Source organism: Chiloscyllium plagiosum, unplaced genomic scaffold, assembly GCF_037043375.1.
Source record: "Chiloscyllium plagiosum isolate Xiang-an unplaced genomic scaffold, Cpla_swu_hap1 HiC_scaffold_25, whole genome shotgun sequence".
Lineage (NCBI taxonomy): Eukaryota > Metazoa > Chordata > Chondrichthyes > Orectolobiformes > Hemiscylliidae > Chiloscyllium > Chiloscyllium plagiosum.
In genome coordinates, this window is record NW_028270163.1 from 46,042,584 (window position 1) to 46,061,866 (window position 19,283).

The 19,283-nt window shown below is 42.9% G+C and overlaps 1 protein-coding gene across 1 annotated transcript in view; it reads left to right on the forward strand.

Annotated features, from left to right (window-relative positions):
* Positions 1–19,283, forward strand: part of LOC122562216 (dynein axonemal heavy chain 17-like) — a 471,020-nt gene that overhangs the window by 276,176 nt on the left and 175,561 nt on the right. Inside the window, exons 42-43 of the mRNA XM_088000362.1 lie at positions 5,156–5,283; positions 14,888–15,036. Of these exons, the coding sequence (XP_087856488.1) occupies positions 5,156–5,283; positions 14,888–15,036 (277 nt within the window). The remainder of the gene's footprint in view (positions 1–5,155; positions 5,284–14,887; positions 15,037–19,283) is intronic.

The following is a 19,283-nucleotide window of genomic DNA, read 5'->3' on the forward strand; positions in this document are numbered from 1 at the left end:
TTGGTGCGGGTGTCTCGGAGATGTTCCTTAAAGCGCTCTGCTAGGAGGCGCCCAGTCTCCCCAATGTAGAGGAGACCTCATCGGGAGCAACGGATACAATAAATGATATTAGTGGATGTGCAGGTAAAACTTTGATGGATGTGGAAGGCTCCTTTAGGGCCTAGGATAGAGGTGAGGGAGGAGGTGTGGGCACAGGTTTTACAGCTCCTGCGGTGGCAGGGGAAAGTGCCAGGATGGGAGGGTGGGTCGTAGGGGTGCGTGGACCTGACCAGGTAGTCACGGAGGGAACGGTCTTTGCGGAAGGCGGAAAGGGGTGGGGAGGGAAATATATCCCTGGTGGTGGGGTCTTTTTGGAGGTGGCGGAAATGTCGGCGGATGATTTGGTTTATGCGAAGGTTTGTAGGGTGGAAGGTGAGCACCAGGGGCGTTCTGTCCTTGTTATGGTTGGAGGGTTGGGGTCTGAGGGCGGAGGTGCGGGATGTGGACGAGATGTATTGGAAGGCATCTTTAACCATGTGGGAAGGGAAATTGCGGTCTCTAAAGAAGGAGGCCATCTGGTGTGTTCTATGGTGGGATTGGTCCTCCTGGGAGCAGATACGACGGAGGCAGAGGAATTGGGAATACGGGATGGCATTTTTGCAAGAGATGGGGTGGGAAGAGGTGTAATCCAGGTAGCTGTGGGAGTCGGTGGGTTTGTAAAAAATGTCAGTGTCAAGTTGGTCGTCACTAATGGAGATGGAGAGGTCCAGGAAGGGGAGGGAGGTGTCAGAGATGGTCCAGGTAAATTTAAGGTCAGGGTGGAATGTGTTGGTGAAGTTGATGAATTGCTCAACCTCCTCACGGGAGCATGAGGTGGCGCCAATGCAATCATCAATGTAGCGGAGGAAGAGGTGGGAGTGGTGCCGGTGTAATTACAGAAGATCAACTGTTCTACATATCCAACAAAGAGACAGGCATAGCTGGGGCCCATACGTGTGCCCATGGCAACCCCTTTGGTCTGGAGGAAGTGGGAGGATTCAAAGGAGAAATTGTTAAGGGTGAGGACCAGTTCGGCGAAACGATGAGAGTGTCGGTGGAAGGGTACTGTTGAGGACGTCTGGAGAGGAACAAATGGAGGGCTTGGAGGCCCTGGTCATGGCGGATGGAGGTGTAGAGGGATTGGATATCCATGGTGAAGATGAGGCGTTGGGGGCCGGGGAAACGGAAGTCTTGGAGGAGGTGGAGGGCGTGGGTGGTGTCTCGAATGTATGTGGGGAGTTTCTGGACTGGGGGGATAGGACAGTGTCGAGGTAGGTAGAGATGAGTTCAGTGGGGCAGGAGCATGCTGAGACAATGGGTCGGCCAGGGTGGTCAGGCTCGTGGATCTTGGGAAGGAGGTAGAACCGGGCAGTGCGGCGTTCCCGGACTATGAGGTTGGAAGCTGTGGGTGGGAGATCTCCTGAGGTGATGAGGTTCTTTATGGTCTGGGAGATGATGGTTTGGTGATGGGGGGGTGGGGTCATGGTCGAAGGCGCAGTAGGAAGAGGTGTCCTCGAGTTGGCATTTGGCTTCAGCGGTGTAGAGGTCAGTGCGCCAGACTACCACTGCGCCCCCTTTATCCGCTGGCTTGATGGTGAGGTTGGGATTGGAGCAGAGGGATTGGAGGGCTGCACATTGTGAGGGTGAGAGGTTGAAGTGGGGGAGTGGGGTAGACAGGTTGAGGCGGTTAATGTCCCGGCGGTAGTTGGAAATGAAGAGGTCGAGGGCAGGTAATAGGCCAGCGCGGGGTGTCCAGGTGGATGGAGTGTGTTGGAGCTGGATGAAGGGGTCCTCGGAAGGTGGGCAGGAATCCTGATTGTGAAAGTAAGCTCGGAGGCAGAGGCAACGGAAGAATTGTTCGATGTCACAGCGTATATTAAATTCATTGATGTGTGGACGGAGGGGGATGAAGGTTAATCCTTTGCTGAGGACTGATCGTTTGTCCTCAGTGAGGGGGAGGTCTGGGGGGTGGTGAAAACTCGGCAGGGCTGGGAGCTGGGACCTGGTGTGGGTGTAGAGCTGGGAGTGGGGGCGGAACCTGTAACTGGAGTGGGTGTGATGGTGGGGGGAATGGGGGTGGAGTCATGAGCAGAGGTAGTGTTCTCCTCGGGGTTTTGGGGGGTGGGGATAGTGACAATGGGGTCTGTGGGGGGCATGTCAACAGAATGCAGGTGAGTGGCACTGGTGGGGGCGGAAGTGGTGGCAAACACGGCAGTAGGGGTGGAGGAAGTCACTGAGCGTGTGACATCAGTGATGATGTGAGGGGCATAAGTGATGTCACGTGTGATGCATGAGGAATTGTGAGGGGCGGAAGTGGTTGTGGGAGTGGCCATGATGGAGGTGGAAGTGACATCATCAATCAGCATGGGGGTGGCAGCTGCATCAGCCGCATGGCTAATTGACTCTGAGTACATTCCGAGGCCAGGGGAATCTTCTGGAATGTTTGAGGAGCGCTGGTTATGGAGGTGGGTAGATAAAAGTTTGTTGTACTTACAGTTTTTGATGTTTGAGATGGAATGAAATACTGTTTGTTGAGAGTATGAATTCTCCTGAGGATGTAGTACAGAGTGGGTCCTTTGCAATTCTGAGAGACGGGGGAGACTGGGCGCCTCCTAGCAGAGTGCTTTAGGGAACATCTCCGGGACACCTGCACCAATCAACCACACCGCCCCGTGGCCCAACATTTCAACTCCCCCTCCCACTCTGCCGAGGATATGGAGGTCCTGGGCCTCCTTCACCGCCGCTCCCTCACCACCAGAAAACTGGAGGAAGAACGTCTCATCTTCCGCCTCGAAACACTTCAACCCCAGGGCATCAATGTGGACTTCAACAGTTTCCTCATTTCCCCTTCCCCCACCTCACCCTAGTTCCAAACTTCCAGCTCAGCACTGTCCCCATGACTTGTCTGGACTTGTCCTACCTGCCTATCTCCTTTTCCACCTATCCACTCCACCCTCTCCTCCCTGACCTATCACCTTCATCCCCTCCCCCACTCACCCATTGTACTCTATGCTACTTTCTCCCCACCCCCCATCCTCCTCTAGCTTATCTCTCCATGCTTCAGGCTCACTGCCTTTATTCCTGATGAAGGGCTTTTGCCCGAAACGTCGATTTCGAAGCTCCTTGGATGCTGCCTGAACTGCTGTGCTCTTCCAGCACCACTAATCCAGAAAGGGGAAAAGTTAGATTATGTCTGGTTGGAGATGACCACCGCCTGGCATTTGTGTGGTGTGCATGTTATTTGCTACTTTTTAGCTCAAACCTGGAAATTGTCCAGGTTGTGCTGCATTTGGACATCACAAACTAAAATCCTTCTGCTCAAGTGAATCTGTTCTCCAGAACTTAAACCTATTACTGGCTGTTGTTTTGTTTTCTCTGTCTATTATAAATGTTCACTTTTGTATCACTTTATCAATTAGTGCAATTGGTGTAACCATCAGTACTGAATTGAAAACACATGCTTTTCTCAAAATTGGTTCACTGTTCCGAATGAGTTTCTAATCTATTTAAAGAAAAATATTGTAAACGTCATCTGTAAAATGTATTGCATCCGCTCATCAAGCCTTCTTCAACAGCATCTTCAAAACCCACAACCCTGAAAACATAGAGGAACAAGGGCAAAGATTGCAAGGGAACTTAGAGATTTATCTGTGTGTCACACATTATCCTGTCTTGGAAATGTACCACCATTATTTCACCACCAATACATCAATACCCTGGAATTTCCTATATAATAGAATAGTAAGAACATCTATGGGAAATGCAGCAAATTAAGAAGGTATTTGACCATTATTTCTCAATGCTAATTAAAGATGACCAATGAATGTTGGCCAAGTCCTGATGCACATATTCCATGAACCTATAAATTTCACAACCACCCCTTATTATCCAACTGCTTTTCTGCCATCAAGTTATAGATATTCCGTGACTTTCTCTAATTGTATGCTGTAGACCCCAAAGTTACCTGATTCACCTTTTGCAAGACATGTTAACTCTACTTCCTAACTTCATTTTCATTTCCAGCTGCTTGGTCAAATTGAATCAGATCATTTTCATCTTCATTATTTTTTGATCCAAAGCTAAACTTCGAAGCATATTATATTCATCATGCATAAACTATTTGCTTCCTTCCCTGGAGCATTGACTGCATGCATCTGTACTACAGTGGCACAGAGGCTCTGTGGTTAGCACTGCTGGCCCACCTTGGGCAAGTGGCAGCAGTTGAAGGTATGTAGATTAGGTAGATTGCCCATGCTGAATTGTCCCTTAGTGTACAGGTTAGGTGGATTAACCATGCTAAATGCATGGTTGCAGTAATGGGGTGGAGTGGTGGGATACTTTCCAGAGGGTTGGTGCAGAGTTGATGGGCTGAATAGCCTGCTTCCTCACTCTGGTGATTCTAAATGTTAACCTTGCATTTGTGACCTCAAGTCTCAAATTCTTCAATATCCTCTTTGCTAATATTTGGAAATCTTTCCAACACAAACTTCAAATCTTCCAAATATCTGTTACTCATATCTATCATTGCAATGAAGATGTACTTGATCATGAGTCCTGTCTTCACAAACATCCATTCGCTCCTGAAACAACTGAATTCAGTAAGCTTGCCTTTGCATGTAAATCCATCCATAGTTTCCCACCCTATCTCTAGAAACTGTCTCAGCTGTATGCACTTGCTGATTCACTTGGAGTTCTGTGCATCACTGTGCTTACTTGAACACAGAACCTTCAGTATCCAGCCCTAAATTTTGAAACCATCCCCCTTTTGCTACTTTACATCCTATCTTTGAAAGTCTATCAAGTATTTCAATTTCAACTAAACATTTGATAAGCTTTTATCTTTTCTCTCTCCTACTTAAGTGCAGATCCCAAATGTAAAACATCTGCAGATGTTTTGAAAAAAAAGATTGAAAGGTGCTTTTTAAATGTAAGAACTTCATTCAAAGTGAACATATTGCATGAATATCAATGAGAAAAATATTTTACAGCAGATGGGTCAACTTAGCTACAGTCACTACATTTCTTCATATTTCATACTTTTTTGTATATCCAGTATTGTACTTGAATACAAATGCAAGTTCAAAATCAAGGAAGAAGAAAGTTTATATTTAATCTTTACTTTGTTGATAAAACTTAGGACTTTTCTCAACTATCATGCGTGATCTAGCCAATATTTCACATGATGGACCAAAATGGATTGTGCTTGATGGTGATATAGATCCTATGTGGATTGAGTCTCTTAATACTGTAATGGATGACAACAAGGTTAGTAGACATTTCTGTTAAAGCTAGCTGAACTTGCTTAAGAAAAGCAAATATGAGTTGAGATTAGATTTTTTTCACAGAGTTTTTAAAAGAAGATAGTTGAATTTACTATATAATTGTGCCATCACTTTTTTCGAGCAATGTAAACCTGACTTCTCCCTGGACTCGTACCTTCCTTTGTTGTCAGAAACTGTATCTACTTTTCCCTTAAAAAGTACAATGGTCTTTGCCAAAGCTGTTTTTTTAATTAGATGCCCAGTTTGATAGATTGGATAGCCAGTTGCTGCTTAGTATCAGCAAACACGAGCAAGACAATGCCAATAGGAAGAAAAACATTGAATGAATATTGATAAAAAAGTCTGGATGAACGCAAAAAAATCTTGTGATTCAAATACATGATTTCAGTGTGTTGAACCAGTTCCTAAATTTGCAGGCCCAACTTCCAACTATATCAACAGAAATAAAGTAATTAAGAAAAGCATTCTTGGCTTAGCTCCAACAATTGATATTGGGCTCGGCTCTAGAGTCGCAAAGGGAAGTACTAGCTTTGTCCCCAACACTCCCATGCCCTTGATATCTCTCATTTTCCTCCACATGCCCCATACTCACTCTTTATACCTTTCACATGAAGTATAACCAATATAACCTCCTAAAACTTTCAAACAAAGCTAGTACTTCCCTTTGCGACTCTAGAGCAGAGCCCAATATCCATTGTTGGAGCTAAGCCAAGAATGCTTTTCTTAATTACTTTATTTCTGTTGATATAGTTGGAAGTTGGGCCTGCAATTTTGGGAACTGGTTCAACACACTGGAGTCATGTATTTGAATCACAAGATCTTTTTGCGTTCATTCAGACCTTTTTATCAATATCCATTCAATGTTTTTCTTCTTATTTGCATTGTCTTGCTCTTGTTTGCTGACACTAAGTTGCAACTGGCTATCCAATCTATCAAACTGGGCATCTAATTTTTTTTTTGTATAGCCCAGCTCCTAGATTTCCAAACTCTACCATTAGGAAATTTACCAAACATGCATGTTAATGCCAAGATTGTTTGCTGCTTATCCTTGTGTACACTTTCTCCCTTTTGGGAATTAATGGGAAAAGTGCTGGAAGGATCTGCAGGTTGATTATCATCTTGTTGAACCACGTCAGAACACTCCCTCTGTAATGATTATACAGTAATGGGGTCAGCCAGGTGGACCTTGATGAATAAGAATTCTCTGATTGGGGCTGTTAATCTCGTCCAATCAGGGATCCTAGCTGATGGATAACAAGAAGAATGACAGGGATTCTGACACTCTGGGTGCTGACTCTGATGAAGCTGTGCCAGAGTCAAGAATTCTCTGTGTGTAAATAAAAGGTGACTTGGTAATGTGGAGCTATTTTGGTGGCAATGAGAGTAAAGCACATTTCTGATGAAACTCGCTATTTATTTACACAAGACAGTTGAAACAAGAACAGAAGAAAGTAGAATTTAGATTAACTTAACTATTGGAAAACTTAATTGACCCAATACAATAGCTACTACTAATCAACTGTTCCAATATAGTAACATTCCATAAACACACCCCTTGGCAAAAAGGTAAATTCAAACACAGATTCTTATAGCAGGAGAGAACAGCATCCAAAGAGAGATTTCAGAGGAAAGTCAGAGGAATTCTTTACTGAAGCTTGCAATTCCTGTGGATTCTCATAACTGTGACGGCTACAGCTAAAACAAACTAGAAAAATCCTGAACTGGAGAAATGGCCATTCCCTTTCCATTGTTAAACTAGACTCTTTGGCACCTCTGCTTTTATGACCTCTCTTCAAAGAAAACCCAGGACAAAATAACCTTTTTAAAATGACAGCATCATCACACCAGTATGTGGAGGAATGTGTTATTTTACCCAGCAAACAACATTGGGACAGATGAAAAGTAAAGAGTAATTCTTCTGACAGCCTGTTGATCCACTGTTATTAGGAACCTAACTTTCCCAAGAATTGATTAACTTAGTTAAGGAATATTATAACCCCAAGTCTCCTTAAATTCTGAGATGCTATCAGTTTTATTTGGCAATTCGAGAATCAGAGGAATACTTGTTGGGATTTTTGACTGGGTTAAGATGACTGGCAGAGGCAACTCACTTTAGTTTAACCTTTAATGAGATGCTGAGAGACTGTTTGTTTGGTTTTAATGATGTAACCATGCAAAAGCATCTACTAGCTGAAGCCCCACTGGACTTGAAAAACGGTTTGTCATTGGAAAATGCAGCAAATGGAACATGAGAGTTGCAGGGTACTCCGATGGAAGTGGACATCCTCGCCAATATGACTGAGGTTGGGGAACACCACTTAAGTAAAGGCAATTACATAACCTCGCTTAGGACATATCTGATCAGCGGGACTCCAAGGACTCACAGCAAAACCCAAAACTAAAGCCTAACCTCAGATAAACATTTAAAATTTGCTTCAGGGTCCAGGCCAGCAAGCTATTATACTTATTGCCAGTAGGCAGATTAGAGACAACAAAAGGGTCCTACTAAACCTAAATTTTGTAAGAGAACTTATAGGCCGGTATCCAGGAGAATGCACACCTTGGAAAGTCCACCTACATCTGGCAACATCCAAATTAGAACCAATCAAAATAAACATCTGGTTAAATGTGGTCATCTCATTCTAATGGAGGTTGATACCGGCATAGATATCAGTTACTGCATGACCGGCTTTTACCAAAATTCGCTGTGGACTCCAACCCCTAAATTTGTGCAAGACCTTGGCTCGGCTGAGAACCTATACCAGGGAACCTTTATAAATTAAGGGTACAATTTTGGTTCTGATCGCTTATGAAAAGCTGTTGGTTCAGTTATCACTGATTGTAATAAAAAGCTCGGGCCCATGCTTGACTGGACCATATTGGTTGAGAGATTCAGCTAGATTGGCTCAACATTTTTCAATTAGTAAAAAGCTGCCTGAGTGAAGTAATGAAATACCTAATGAAATCCCCAAAAGTCTTTCAGGAAGGTCTTGCGACTATCAAAGAGGCCAAGGCCACCTTGCATGTTGTTCAGGAAGCAATTCCTCAAGGCCAGCCCACTGCCAGAAAGGCAGGAGCAGATGTCAGAAGGCTGGAAAGTGAAGGAATTATCAAACGAGTCCAGCATCGGATGTACCAATTTTGAAGCCTGATGGTTGTTGAACCTTTGTGGGGATTTTAAACAAACAATGATCTACTTTTTGCAGCTGGATGAGTATCTACCCCTCGATCACAGAATTTAAATGCAAAAGTTGTGGGAGGCGCTGTCCTTCGTGAGGTTGGACATGAGCCACACTTACTTGCAATTGCATTAGACGAGGATTCCCAGAAGTGTACGTGTTTTTCAATACACGGACTCCCGCAAGTGTTGGTCACAGATATTTAGAAAAAGGCTGCCTGAGTGAAGTGCTAATGAAATACTCAAAAGGCTTTCAGGAAGGTCTAGTGACTATCAAAGAGGCCAAGGCCAATTGCATGTTGTCATCGTGTACCAGGCCATTGTTTACTAGTAGGGAATTTGGGTATTTCGTAAAATCAAACGGGATTCAACATAAGAACAGATTCATACGGTCTGTCATATAATGGCATGGCACAAATAGTAGTCCAAACTTTTTTAGATTAGATTAGATTAGATTACATACAGTGTGGAAACAGGCCCTTCGGCCCAACAAGTCCACACCGCCCCGCCGAAGCGCAACCCACCCATACCTCTACATTTACCCCTTACCTAACACTACGGGCAATTTGGCATGGCCAATTCACCTGACCTGCACATCTTTGGACTGTGGGAGGAAACCGGAGCACCCGGAGGAAACCCACGCAGACACGGGGAGAACGTGCAAACTCCACACAGTCAGTCGCCTGAGGCGGGAAATGAACCTGGGTCTCTGGCGCTGTGAGGCAGCAGTGCTAACCATTGTGCCACCATGCCGCCTTTGAAGGCAAGCTTGAGGAAAAAGCTTATAGCCATGCTAGATACCAAGCTGTAATGGTTCTTATTTGGTTATAGGACCATCCACATGTAACTACAGGGATAACATTGGCAGAATTGCTCATGGGTAGAAAACTCTGTACCAGGTTAAACCTGATCTTCACAAACTTGGTGGTGTGGAGGGGAGGTATGAAATGGTGTCAGGAACACCACTGGCAGACCCAAGACCTTCCATGTGAGAGGGACAGTTTACTACAGGGGGTGAAGTTGGTTTAAGAACCACAGATATGGCACTGCCTGGGTAAGAGGCATGATCGACAGGAGGTTAGGGCCAGTGCCACATAAAGTTCAAGTTTGTGTAATGGTCATGAATAAGTACGTGAATCAAAGCTGTGAACTTGCAAATGGTGCATGAGCAAAACATGCCCTGGTCCTTGGAACAGTCAGAAAGGCTGTTGGAACCCGTGGATTCACCGTCTCCATCAAGTGTTGACTTCTGAAACCAAGATGGACATAATGGATGTAGCTGCAATGATGCCTTTGCCAGTGGAAGGAGTGAACTTTTACTGGGGTTTGCCTGGTGCAAGAGGCAAGCTCTTGCATACATATCACCATATCAGATGCAGAACTGGAGGAACCTGATCAAGTGTTATAATGCCCCAGGAGACTCTTCAAGAATAAGGACTGGCCTAAGTCTGAGGATTCAGAGGAGGAGGGATGTAATGATTGTAGCAGGGTCAGCCAGATGGACCTTCATAGAATGAGTTCCCTGGTTGTGCTGTTAAACCAGGGCTGGTCCAATCAGCCGGCCCTGACTCACAGATTAAAAAAGAAGTGTCAGAGACGTTGACCCAAAGCTGTGTCAGAGTTGATACTTTCTGCTGTGAACGAAGGTTGATTTGGTGAGGGAATCCCAACCTTTATGGAGCTATTTCACCTTCAAGTCAACAAGTCCTAGGCAGGAGCTTCGAACTTGAAAGTCTAGGTCAGATGCAGGGAAACTACCAACTGAGCCTCACATGCTAATATGTCTAAGTCTAATGATCTGTAAACAGACATAAACAGGTTAATCATTACTAACTTTAAATGAATACTTTTCCTTACTCTTTTCTGATTTGAGCAACATCTATTAGCTATGATTCTTTGTTACTTATAAGTCAGTCATATTTTATCTACCAACTCTTCTGTGATACACCTTATTAAATACTTTCTACATACCAATATACGTTATACCTAATAAAATCCAATTATTGGTTCTAGGAATCACTTTTCTTAAATAAAAACATTTGATTGTTGAAATATAAGAATTCAAGAAATGCAATCTAACCATCCTTCATTACAACGTGCCATCTCAAAGGGCTGAAATTTAATTCATTTGTGCAGCAGTAATATCCCAGACAGACAATGAAGAATACTAGCAGTAATAACTGAGGATGCAAATTTGCTAAAACCTGTTCTTGGGCTCCAAGATGCGGAGTGAAGTCTGCTCACTCACTAGTCCATTAAAGATAGACAGCAGGCAAATTTTATACTATCTGTTCCTCTAAATTATTTCTCTAATTAGTCCTGCATGTTCACAATGGGGACACTGAAATAATACACAGTACATGGTCTCTGACCAGTTAGCTCAAAGCCAGTCCCCAGAGTGGGTAAAATCGCTGAGAGTCTTATTTATATCTGTCAGCCAGAGCTCCCGCAATGTCTCAGGTTAACAAACCCCATCAGGGATCTCATACTCGACGAAATCCACCAAGCCCTCATTCCAAACACAACAGCCACCAGTGTGTGTAGCGATTCGCCATTTCTTAAAGAATTTGCCTCTCTTAACATTTGACATAAATTGTGAAAATTATCTGTAGAATAGCTCGATAGAAAGAAAGGCACAGTGAGTGGAGCAATAGGAGAAAAGTTTTTTTTCTGATCTGGCATTGGAAGCAGTAATTGAGGCAGAAAGGAATAGAGATACGTTATGGACTATTTTATGGAGCTTGGAGTAGCAACGTACCATGACACAATTAGGTAGGAATCAAAATTTTGATCTCCTGAAAAATGATTGAAATGCTGAGAGTAAATCAATTACATGTTTATGGTGTGTCAGGTACTTAACTGCCCTCTGGAGTAGTAGTATATTTGTATGGTCATCATTACGCATCATTACGCTTTTTATGATTACATCCTACCATCAAAATAAAGTCAGCTGCACATGGGAAACTCAAAAGTCTCTGGTCACATTCTTTTAAAGCTGTGAGCTCTATTCATCTTTGTGCACTTGTGTGAAGTCCAGTGTCTGACAAGTTGAGTTTTGGTTGTTGATGCTGAAAAAAAATTGAAAAGAAGGTATCTGCCCATTATGTGGTTAACAATTCTACAGATTCACTACCCTTGGAGTGAAGAAATTTATCTTTACTTCAATCCTAAATGGTTTACCCAGTATTCTGAATAGTGTTTCTAAGCTGTGTGGCCATGCTCCTAGGGTCCTCTGAAGGTTCTACTTGCCATGGAAAAGTACAGATGGGTTTACCAGACAGGTTCCGGGGTACCAGATTGTCATGAGGAGTGATTGCATTAATTGGACCTATATTTTCAGGAATTTAGAAGAACATGCTGGAAACATAAAGATTCCCCCACCTGCCAGAAACTGGCAGGATCTAGAAAAGGGTTCATGGTCTTAGGATCAATACTTCCTCAAATATTCTTTTTCAGTGCAGTTTCAGAGATTCATGTGCAACAATGACTTACAAAACTGGAAGTTAGTGCATTGGCATGCCAACCAACATGTACAGAACTTTGCAGGTACCTCAAAACATGGCCATCCAGCTTATAGGGAACATTGCCCAGGTTACAGGATACATAAGATGAGAAATTTCTTCAATCAGAGGGTGGTGAATTTGTGGAATCCTTTACCAGAAAATTCTGTGGAGGAAAAGTTACTGCATATATTTAACAAAGATTCAATGAGTATGCAAAACTGGAAATATGAAATTAAGTAGAGGAACCTCCAATATCATATTGAATGGTGGGCAGACTTGATGGGCTCCTACTTCTCTTGCCTACTTCTTGAGTAGAGCAGTACTGATCTCATTCTGTTTTGAGGGGGCACACAATGCAAGGGAGAGATCCCAAAAGATATGAGGGTCCCCTTTCTCACTACATAGAATTTACAACACAGAATTGGAATTTTGGTTCAACAATGTTGTAATAACACTATCAGATTGTTATTTGTTTTTCTGAATGGTGGAGCAAACTTGAAATTTTGGGTGGTCTACTTCTGCTCCTAATTTATATGGTGTACATATGTTTATTTCAACTCTCTGCTAGAAACAATCAGATCAGCACAAAATATTGTGTTACTTTAAATGTTATTTTTTAAAAAAAGATTGTTCATTCTCTCATAGGATGTAAGCAGCATTTATTGTCCATCCCTAATTGCCCTTGAAAAGTGATAGTAAGCAGTCAGCTTGAACCGCTACAGTCCATTTGATGTAGGTAGACCCACATTGCCATTAGGGAAGTTGTTCCCAAAGTTTAGACAACTAACACTGCATGATCATGTATTTCCAAATCTGGATATTGCATAGCTTGGACAGAATTTGCAGGTGATGGTGTTCCTTTGTATCCGCTGATCTTGTCCTTATAATGGTCAAGGATTTGAAAGATATTCTATGCGGAACTTTGGAGAAATTCTGAATTCCACTTGTAGATGTAAACAATGCTACTGCTGAAGTGTTAGTGGAGGAGGGATTGAATGTTTGTGGATATGGTAAAAAATCAAATGGCTGATTTGTCCTAGATGGTATCAAGCTTCCTGAATGTTGTTGAGTTGTACTCATCCAGGCAAGTGGGGAAATACACCGAACAGATCTACTTTCATGCTTCACTGAATCTTTTAGGCTAATTCAAGAATCAAATCACGCAGTTCAGGCCCCACCCACAATGCTGGCCCCTCCTCCCAATTAAAGTATCATGTTTCTACTTATTTTGCTGATTAAGGAAGGTTTCTAGTTTATGTTAATTTTCTTACATGCATAGATATGACTCACATTTAAAAAGTTATTTTAATTTAATTTGTTGTAAAATTTACTCTTGACTGGCCATGAAAGTAGATTTCAATGAATTGAATTTAGGATAATCGGGCTGAGATTTGAACAACTTACTAAAAATACTTATTTAGTAAGACTCACTTCAGCAGTATTAATAAGGCTACATCATGTTACTACTTAAATGTGTAAAGAAATACTTATTTACTAAAAGAAAAAAATAAGCAACTATGTGTCAACACTATACCTTGAAAGCCTCAAAACTATTCTCCACTGCTTGCGAAAGTTATATTTGTTACATCACAGGGTAAACTCCCCTGCTTAATTTAAACCAGCAATACAGAATAGATTTATCATGTGCAGTAATCTGAAAAATTCGAGAGGCCAAGAACTATTTAAAGTAAAAATTAACAACTTTATTTCTTAAAGTATAACAGACAATAAATAACTAACAAATATTTACAACTCCTTCTACTAACCTATCGTTTATTTTCCCTTCTATAATGCTAGTCCAATAAATCTCCCAGTTAAGATTTATTGAAAAATTCAAATTTCAAAACCAACTAGCTGTCGAATCTTCTCTTTATATTTCCTCTGTAGATTTGCTCTCCAGGTCAATGTTAATGTTTTTCTCTGTGCAAACTCCTTCTCCAGATAAGTATCTATCAGCGCCTTATGACAAGCAGCCTACATCTGTTGGTCTTTTGGCAGTTCTCCCTCAACTGTTCAATTTTTCCCAGTCTTATACCCCAAAGCATCGGATTGTGTCATTCACTTTTAATATTGCCAATATACTAAATTCAAACCTGATTGGAGTTTTTTTTTGGGGTATAATTTAAATCAATTGGCCTAATTCAAATTTGTTCTTGTCTCCAGGCAACCAGCTATACTAGCTGCTGGACCAAAAGGTTACATTGTATCTTGTTTAGAACACCTGATGTTGTCAGGTAGTTCTGCTAGCTTTTAACTTTCTTAAAGGTACAGTACCCCCACGTCTTCATAACAGATTGATCATTGAAAAATGTTTTTGTTAAAAAATACCTTTCATCCATCAAGCATGATAAAATTTCCTTTAACACAATACTTTTAAAACATAAAAGGAGAAATGTGCTCTTATTCCAATCTTGAATTTTTCACTAAAGTTATGCAGCACATTTTTTCCTTTGTTTCCTAAAACTGTAATTTTGATTTTAAGTAGCAGATTTACCAGCACCTTACATGTACATATATATGAAACTAGAAGGAGATTGTTTTATTTCTCATAGGATTGGATGCCTATAAAGTGTAACCCATTCTACATTTAATATAAAAATAAAGTTGCCACAGTGATACCATACCATCGGCTGCTCTCTAATTAGAGAGACACCTAGTGGTGGTCTAACTTGAGAGTCACCACTCCTCAGGTGAGGGGAAGGATTGAGAAGGAGAGTCCTTTATAATAACCTCATTCAGTGTGGGAAATAAACCCACACTGTTGGCATCACTCTGCATCACAAACAGCTGTCCAGTCAACTGAGCTAACTGACTCCCATGTTTAGTATATTTGTTCAAAGCAATAATATTATTCCCATTTCAGAAATTAAATATTAATTCATTTATTTTAATTAACTTATGTGAAGGTTTTAACACTTGCCAGCAATGAACGAATTCCACTGAATCCCACAATGCGTTTACTGTTTGAGATAAGTCACCTAAGAACAGCCACACCAGCTACAGTGTCCCGGGCAGGGATACTCTACATCAATCCAGCTGATCTTGGCTGGAACCCGTAAGTTGCATTTTTTTAATTCTTAAATTAAATGCAAGTTTTAAAACACAGATAAATGTGTGGTCTGTCTTCAGACAATTCCTAAGTTCATTCTCTGCTAATGTTTCATCCTGAATTACTTTCTAGTAGTGGTTTGTCGTTGTACTCCATGGTCAGGGGTGGGAACAAGGCAAGTCTCAGGTGAACTTCAACTAGATTGGGATTCAAACTCACAGTTTTGATGTTGTCCTGAACCATAAGCTAAACTACCTAGACAACTCAATCCACAAGGACATATATTTACATATCATAATAAAAGTTGTATTATGTGCCCTAAATCTCCTGACCTGGGTTGGAATTCCCAATTCTAATGCAGATCAGACAAAAACTTCCACACTTAACTTTGTTTGATTCTTGTATCCAACTGCAGACAAAGTGCAATACACTAATCATACAACAGTAGAATGAATCTTTACAGAAGCCATGCCCTCATTTGAACCACCCCCTGCCATATACTGGGAAGTAAATACAGTTTGAAGGTACCAAAATCACTTTGTAAAGGTATGGAGATGAAGTAAGTGGCTAAAGTTATAGGGTGGCAGGTGGGTACATTTTTGGTGCATAGGGATAATGAAACAAATAAATGTCAGGGTGGGAAAGAAAAAGGTTGTTAAGTGGGTAAGGGGGTTAGGATGCCAGGTGGGTGAGGTTGTGGACTGCCATTTTGAGGAGGAAATAGTGTGACAGTTTAGTGGATAATAGATAGAATGCCAGGTTGTTGAGTAGGTAGACTCACATGTGGGTGAGAAAGTAGATGGAAAGTTTTGTAGGTAAGATGTAGGGTGCCAAATGGATGAGACATTAGTTTGGTAAATGGGTGAAGGGTTAACTGTAGTGCCAGCAGAGTGGAGGAGAAGGATGCTGTAAGGGTTGAGTCAGGGAGAGATAATTGTGAGTGATTTATGGTCAGAAATATAGAGCAATTTATACACTGAATAACTATCCAGGTGAATGAGGCAGATCCTGAAGATTTCCTCAGAGTTTTTCAGATATTGGCTGAAAACTCATCAAAGGTTTAACAGTGACCGGGTCTGTGGCGTGAGGTCTGGCTCTGAGACTCAGAAGGGAAAGGAGGAGAGGATGAGAGCGGCTAGTTATAGGAGACTCTCTAGTTAGAGGGACGGACAGGCGATTCTGTGGGCATGGGCGAGACTCTCGGATGATTTGTTGCCTCCCGGGTGCCAGGGTCCGTGACGTCTTGGACCGTGTCTTCAGAATCCTTAAGGGGGAGGGTGTGCAGCCAGAAGTCGTGGTGCACGTTGGCACCAACGACATAGGTAGGAAGAGAGGTGGGGAGGTCATTCAAGAGCTGAAAGCTAGGACAGACAGAGTCGTCATCTCTGGGTTGTTGCCGGTGCCACGTGACAGTGAGGCAAGAAATAGGGAGAGAGTGCAGTTGAACACGTGGCTGCAAGGATGGTGTAGGAGGGAGGGCTTCAGGTATTTGGACAATTGGACTGCATTCTGGGGAAGGTGGGACCTGTACAAGCAGGACGGGTTGCACCTGAACCAGAAGGGCACCAATATCCTGGGGGATAGGTTTGCTAGCTATCTTCGGGGTGGTTTAAACTAATTTGGCAGGGGGATGGCATCCGGACTTGTAGTCCAGCAAGTAGGCTAGCTGTTTGTCAGGATGTCCAAGTGTGTGGGGAGGCTGTGAAGAAGGTAGCACTGACAGGGAATACTTGCAGACACAGAGATGGGTTCAAGTGCGTATACTTCAACGCAAGGAGTATCTGAAATAAGGTGGGTGAACGTAAGGCGTGGATAGGTACCTGGGACTACGATGTTGTGGCCATCACGGAAACGTGGATAGAAGAGGGACAGGAATGGTTGTTGGAGGTTCCTGGTTACAGATGTTTCAGTAGGATTAGGGAGGGTGGTAAAAAAGGAGGGGGGGTGGCGTTGCTAATTAGAAATGGTATAACAGCTGCAGAAAGGCAGTTCAAGGGGGATCTGCCTTTAGAGGTAGTATGGGCTGAAGTCAGAAATAGGAAAGGTGCAGTCACCTTGTTGGGTGTTTACTATAGGTCCCCCAATAGCAGCAGAGATGTGGAGAAACAGATTGGGAAACAGATTTGGGAAAGGTGCAGAAGCCACAGGGTAGTAGTCATGGGTGATTTCAACTTCCCAAATATTGATTGGAAGCTCTTTAGATCAAGTAGATTGGATGGGGCGGTGTTTGTGCAGTGTGTCCAGGAAGCTTTTCTAACACAGTATGTAGATTGTCCGACCAGAGGGGAGGCCATTTTGGATTTGGTACTCGGTAATGAACCGGGACAAGTGATGGGCTTGTTAGTGGGTGAACATTTTGGTGATGGTGACCACAATTCTGTGACTTTCACCTTGGTTATGGAGAGAGATAGGTGCGTGCAACAGGGTAGGTTTTACAATTGGGGGAAGGGTAATTACGATGCTGTAAGACAGGATCTGAGGAGCATAAGTTGGGAGCATAGGCTGTCGGGGAAGGATGTCGTGGAAATGTGGAACTTTTTCAAGGAACAGATACGATGTGTCCTTGATATGTATGTACCGGTCAGGCAGGAAAAAAATGGTCGTGTGAGGGAACCTTGGTTGACGAGGGAGGTTGAATGTCTTGTAAAGAGGAAGAAGGAGGCTTACATAAGGTTGAGGAAACAGGGTTCAGACAGAGCAGTGGAGGGATACAGGATAGCCAGAAGGGACCTGAAGAAAGGGATTAGGAGAGCCAAGAGAGGGCATGAAAAATCTCTGGCGGATAGGATCAAGGATAACCCAAAGGCATTTTATGCGTATGTGAGAAACATGAGAATGACGAGAACGAGGGTAGGTCCAATCAAGGACAGTAGTGGGAAACTGTGTATTGAGTCGGAAGAGGTAGGAGAGGTCGTGAATGAGTACTTTTCTTCAGTATTTACGAATGAGAGGAACCGTATTGTTGAAGAGGAGAGTGTGAAATGGACTGGTAAGCTAGAGGAGATACATATTAGGAAGGAAGATGTGTTGGACATTTTGAACAACTTGAGGATAGACAAGTCCCCCGGGCCTGATGGGATATATCCTAGGATTATGTGGGAAGCAAGAGAGGAAATTGCAGTACCGTTGGCAATGATCTTTTCATCTTCACTGTCAACGGGGGTGGTACCAAGGGACTGGAGAGTGGCGAATGTTGTGCCCCTGTTCAAAAAAGGGAATAGGGATAACCCCGGTAATTACAGACCAGTTAGTCTTACTTCGGTGGTAGGTAAAGTAATGGAAAGGGTACTGAGGGATAGGATTTATGTGTATCTGGAAAGGCACTGCTTGATTAGAGACAGCCAGTACGGATTTGTGAAGGGTAGGTCTTGCCTTACAAGTGTGGTGAAACGGTTAAAAATTATGTCCCAATACATGTGTGAATCTAACCGGAATGGAGGTGTTGCTTAGTCCCGTGTGAATCTTATTACACACCTCCCCGTGTGAATCTTCTTATCTGTATGTAACCAGAATGGAATGTGTTTTTTAGCCTTGCTCTGCTGTTCACATGAATGTTTATATCTGGAAAAGAGTATATCAGCTGGAAAAGTCTCCAGTTCGGTGAGTCTGCTCCGGGGTTATGTTTAACCGCCGAGCGTGGGTTGTTGGCAACCGCTCTACGAGAACTGACGGCTCCCAGTTCCGGTAACATGTAGAGTGAGTATAAGCCAGACCCGTTGTATGAGACCTGGTTGTGGCGACGCTGCGGGAAATAAAATGCCCATATTCTAGCAGACTCGCCTCTTGGTCGTTTGTTCTGTGTCAGACTACTCTCCTACGAACCTGACCTTGAGAATTTTTTAAAACATTTGGCGTAGTCGAGCAGGGTCAATCGCAATTGAGGAGAGATTTTGATACAGAACAATGTTTTGGAAAAAGACTAAGAAACCAGAAGAACAAACTGTGGAGGTCCCGACCGTCCCGGGATGGCATGGATGTGGGCATGTACGTGGCAGTTTGTTTGAGAGAGGATCCCAGTCCTGCCGAAGAACCCCTTGCCTGGGGTACAGCGGAGGATGTGGGCATGTCCAAAAAGCTGAAGCGGAGTTAACAGAATTGAATGGGATTGAACTGAACTGAACTGAGTGGAACTGAAGTGAATCAAATTGAACGGAACAAAATGGAACTGAGCTAAATTGAATTGAAATGGACGGAACTGAATTGAACACAATTGAATTGAACTGAACAGACCTGAACTGAGCTGAATTGAACTA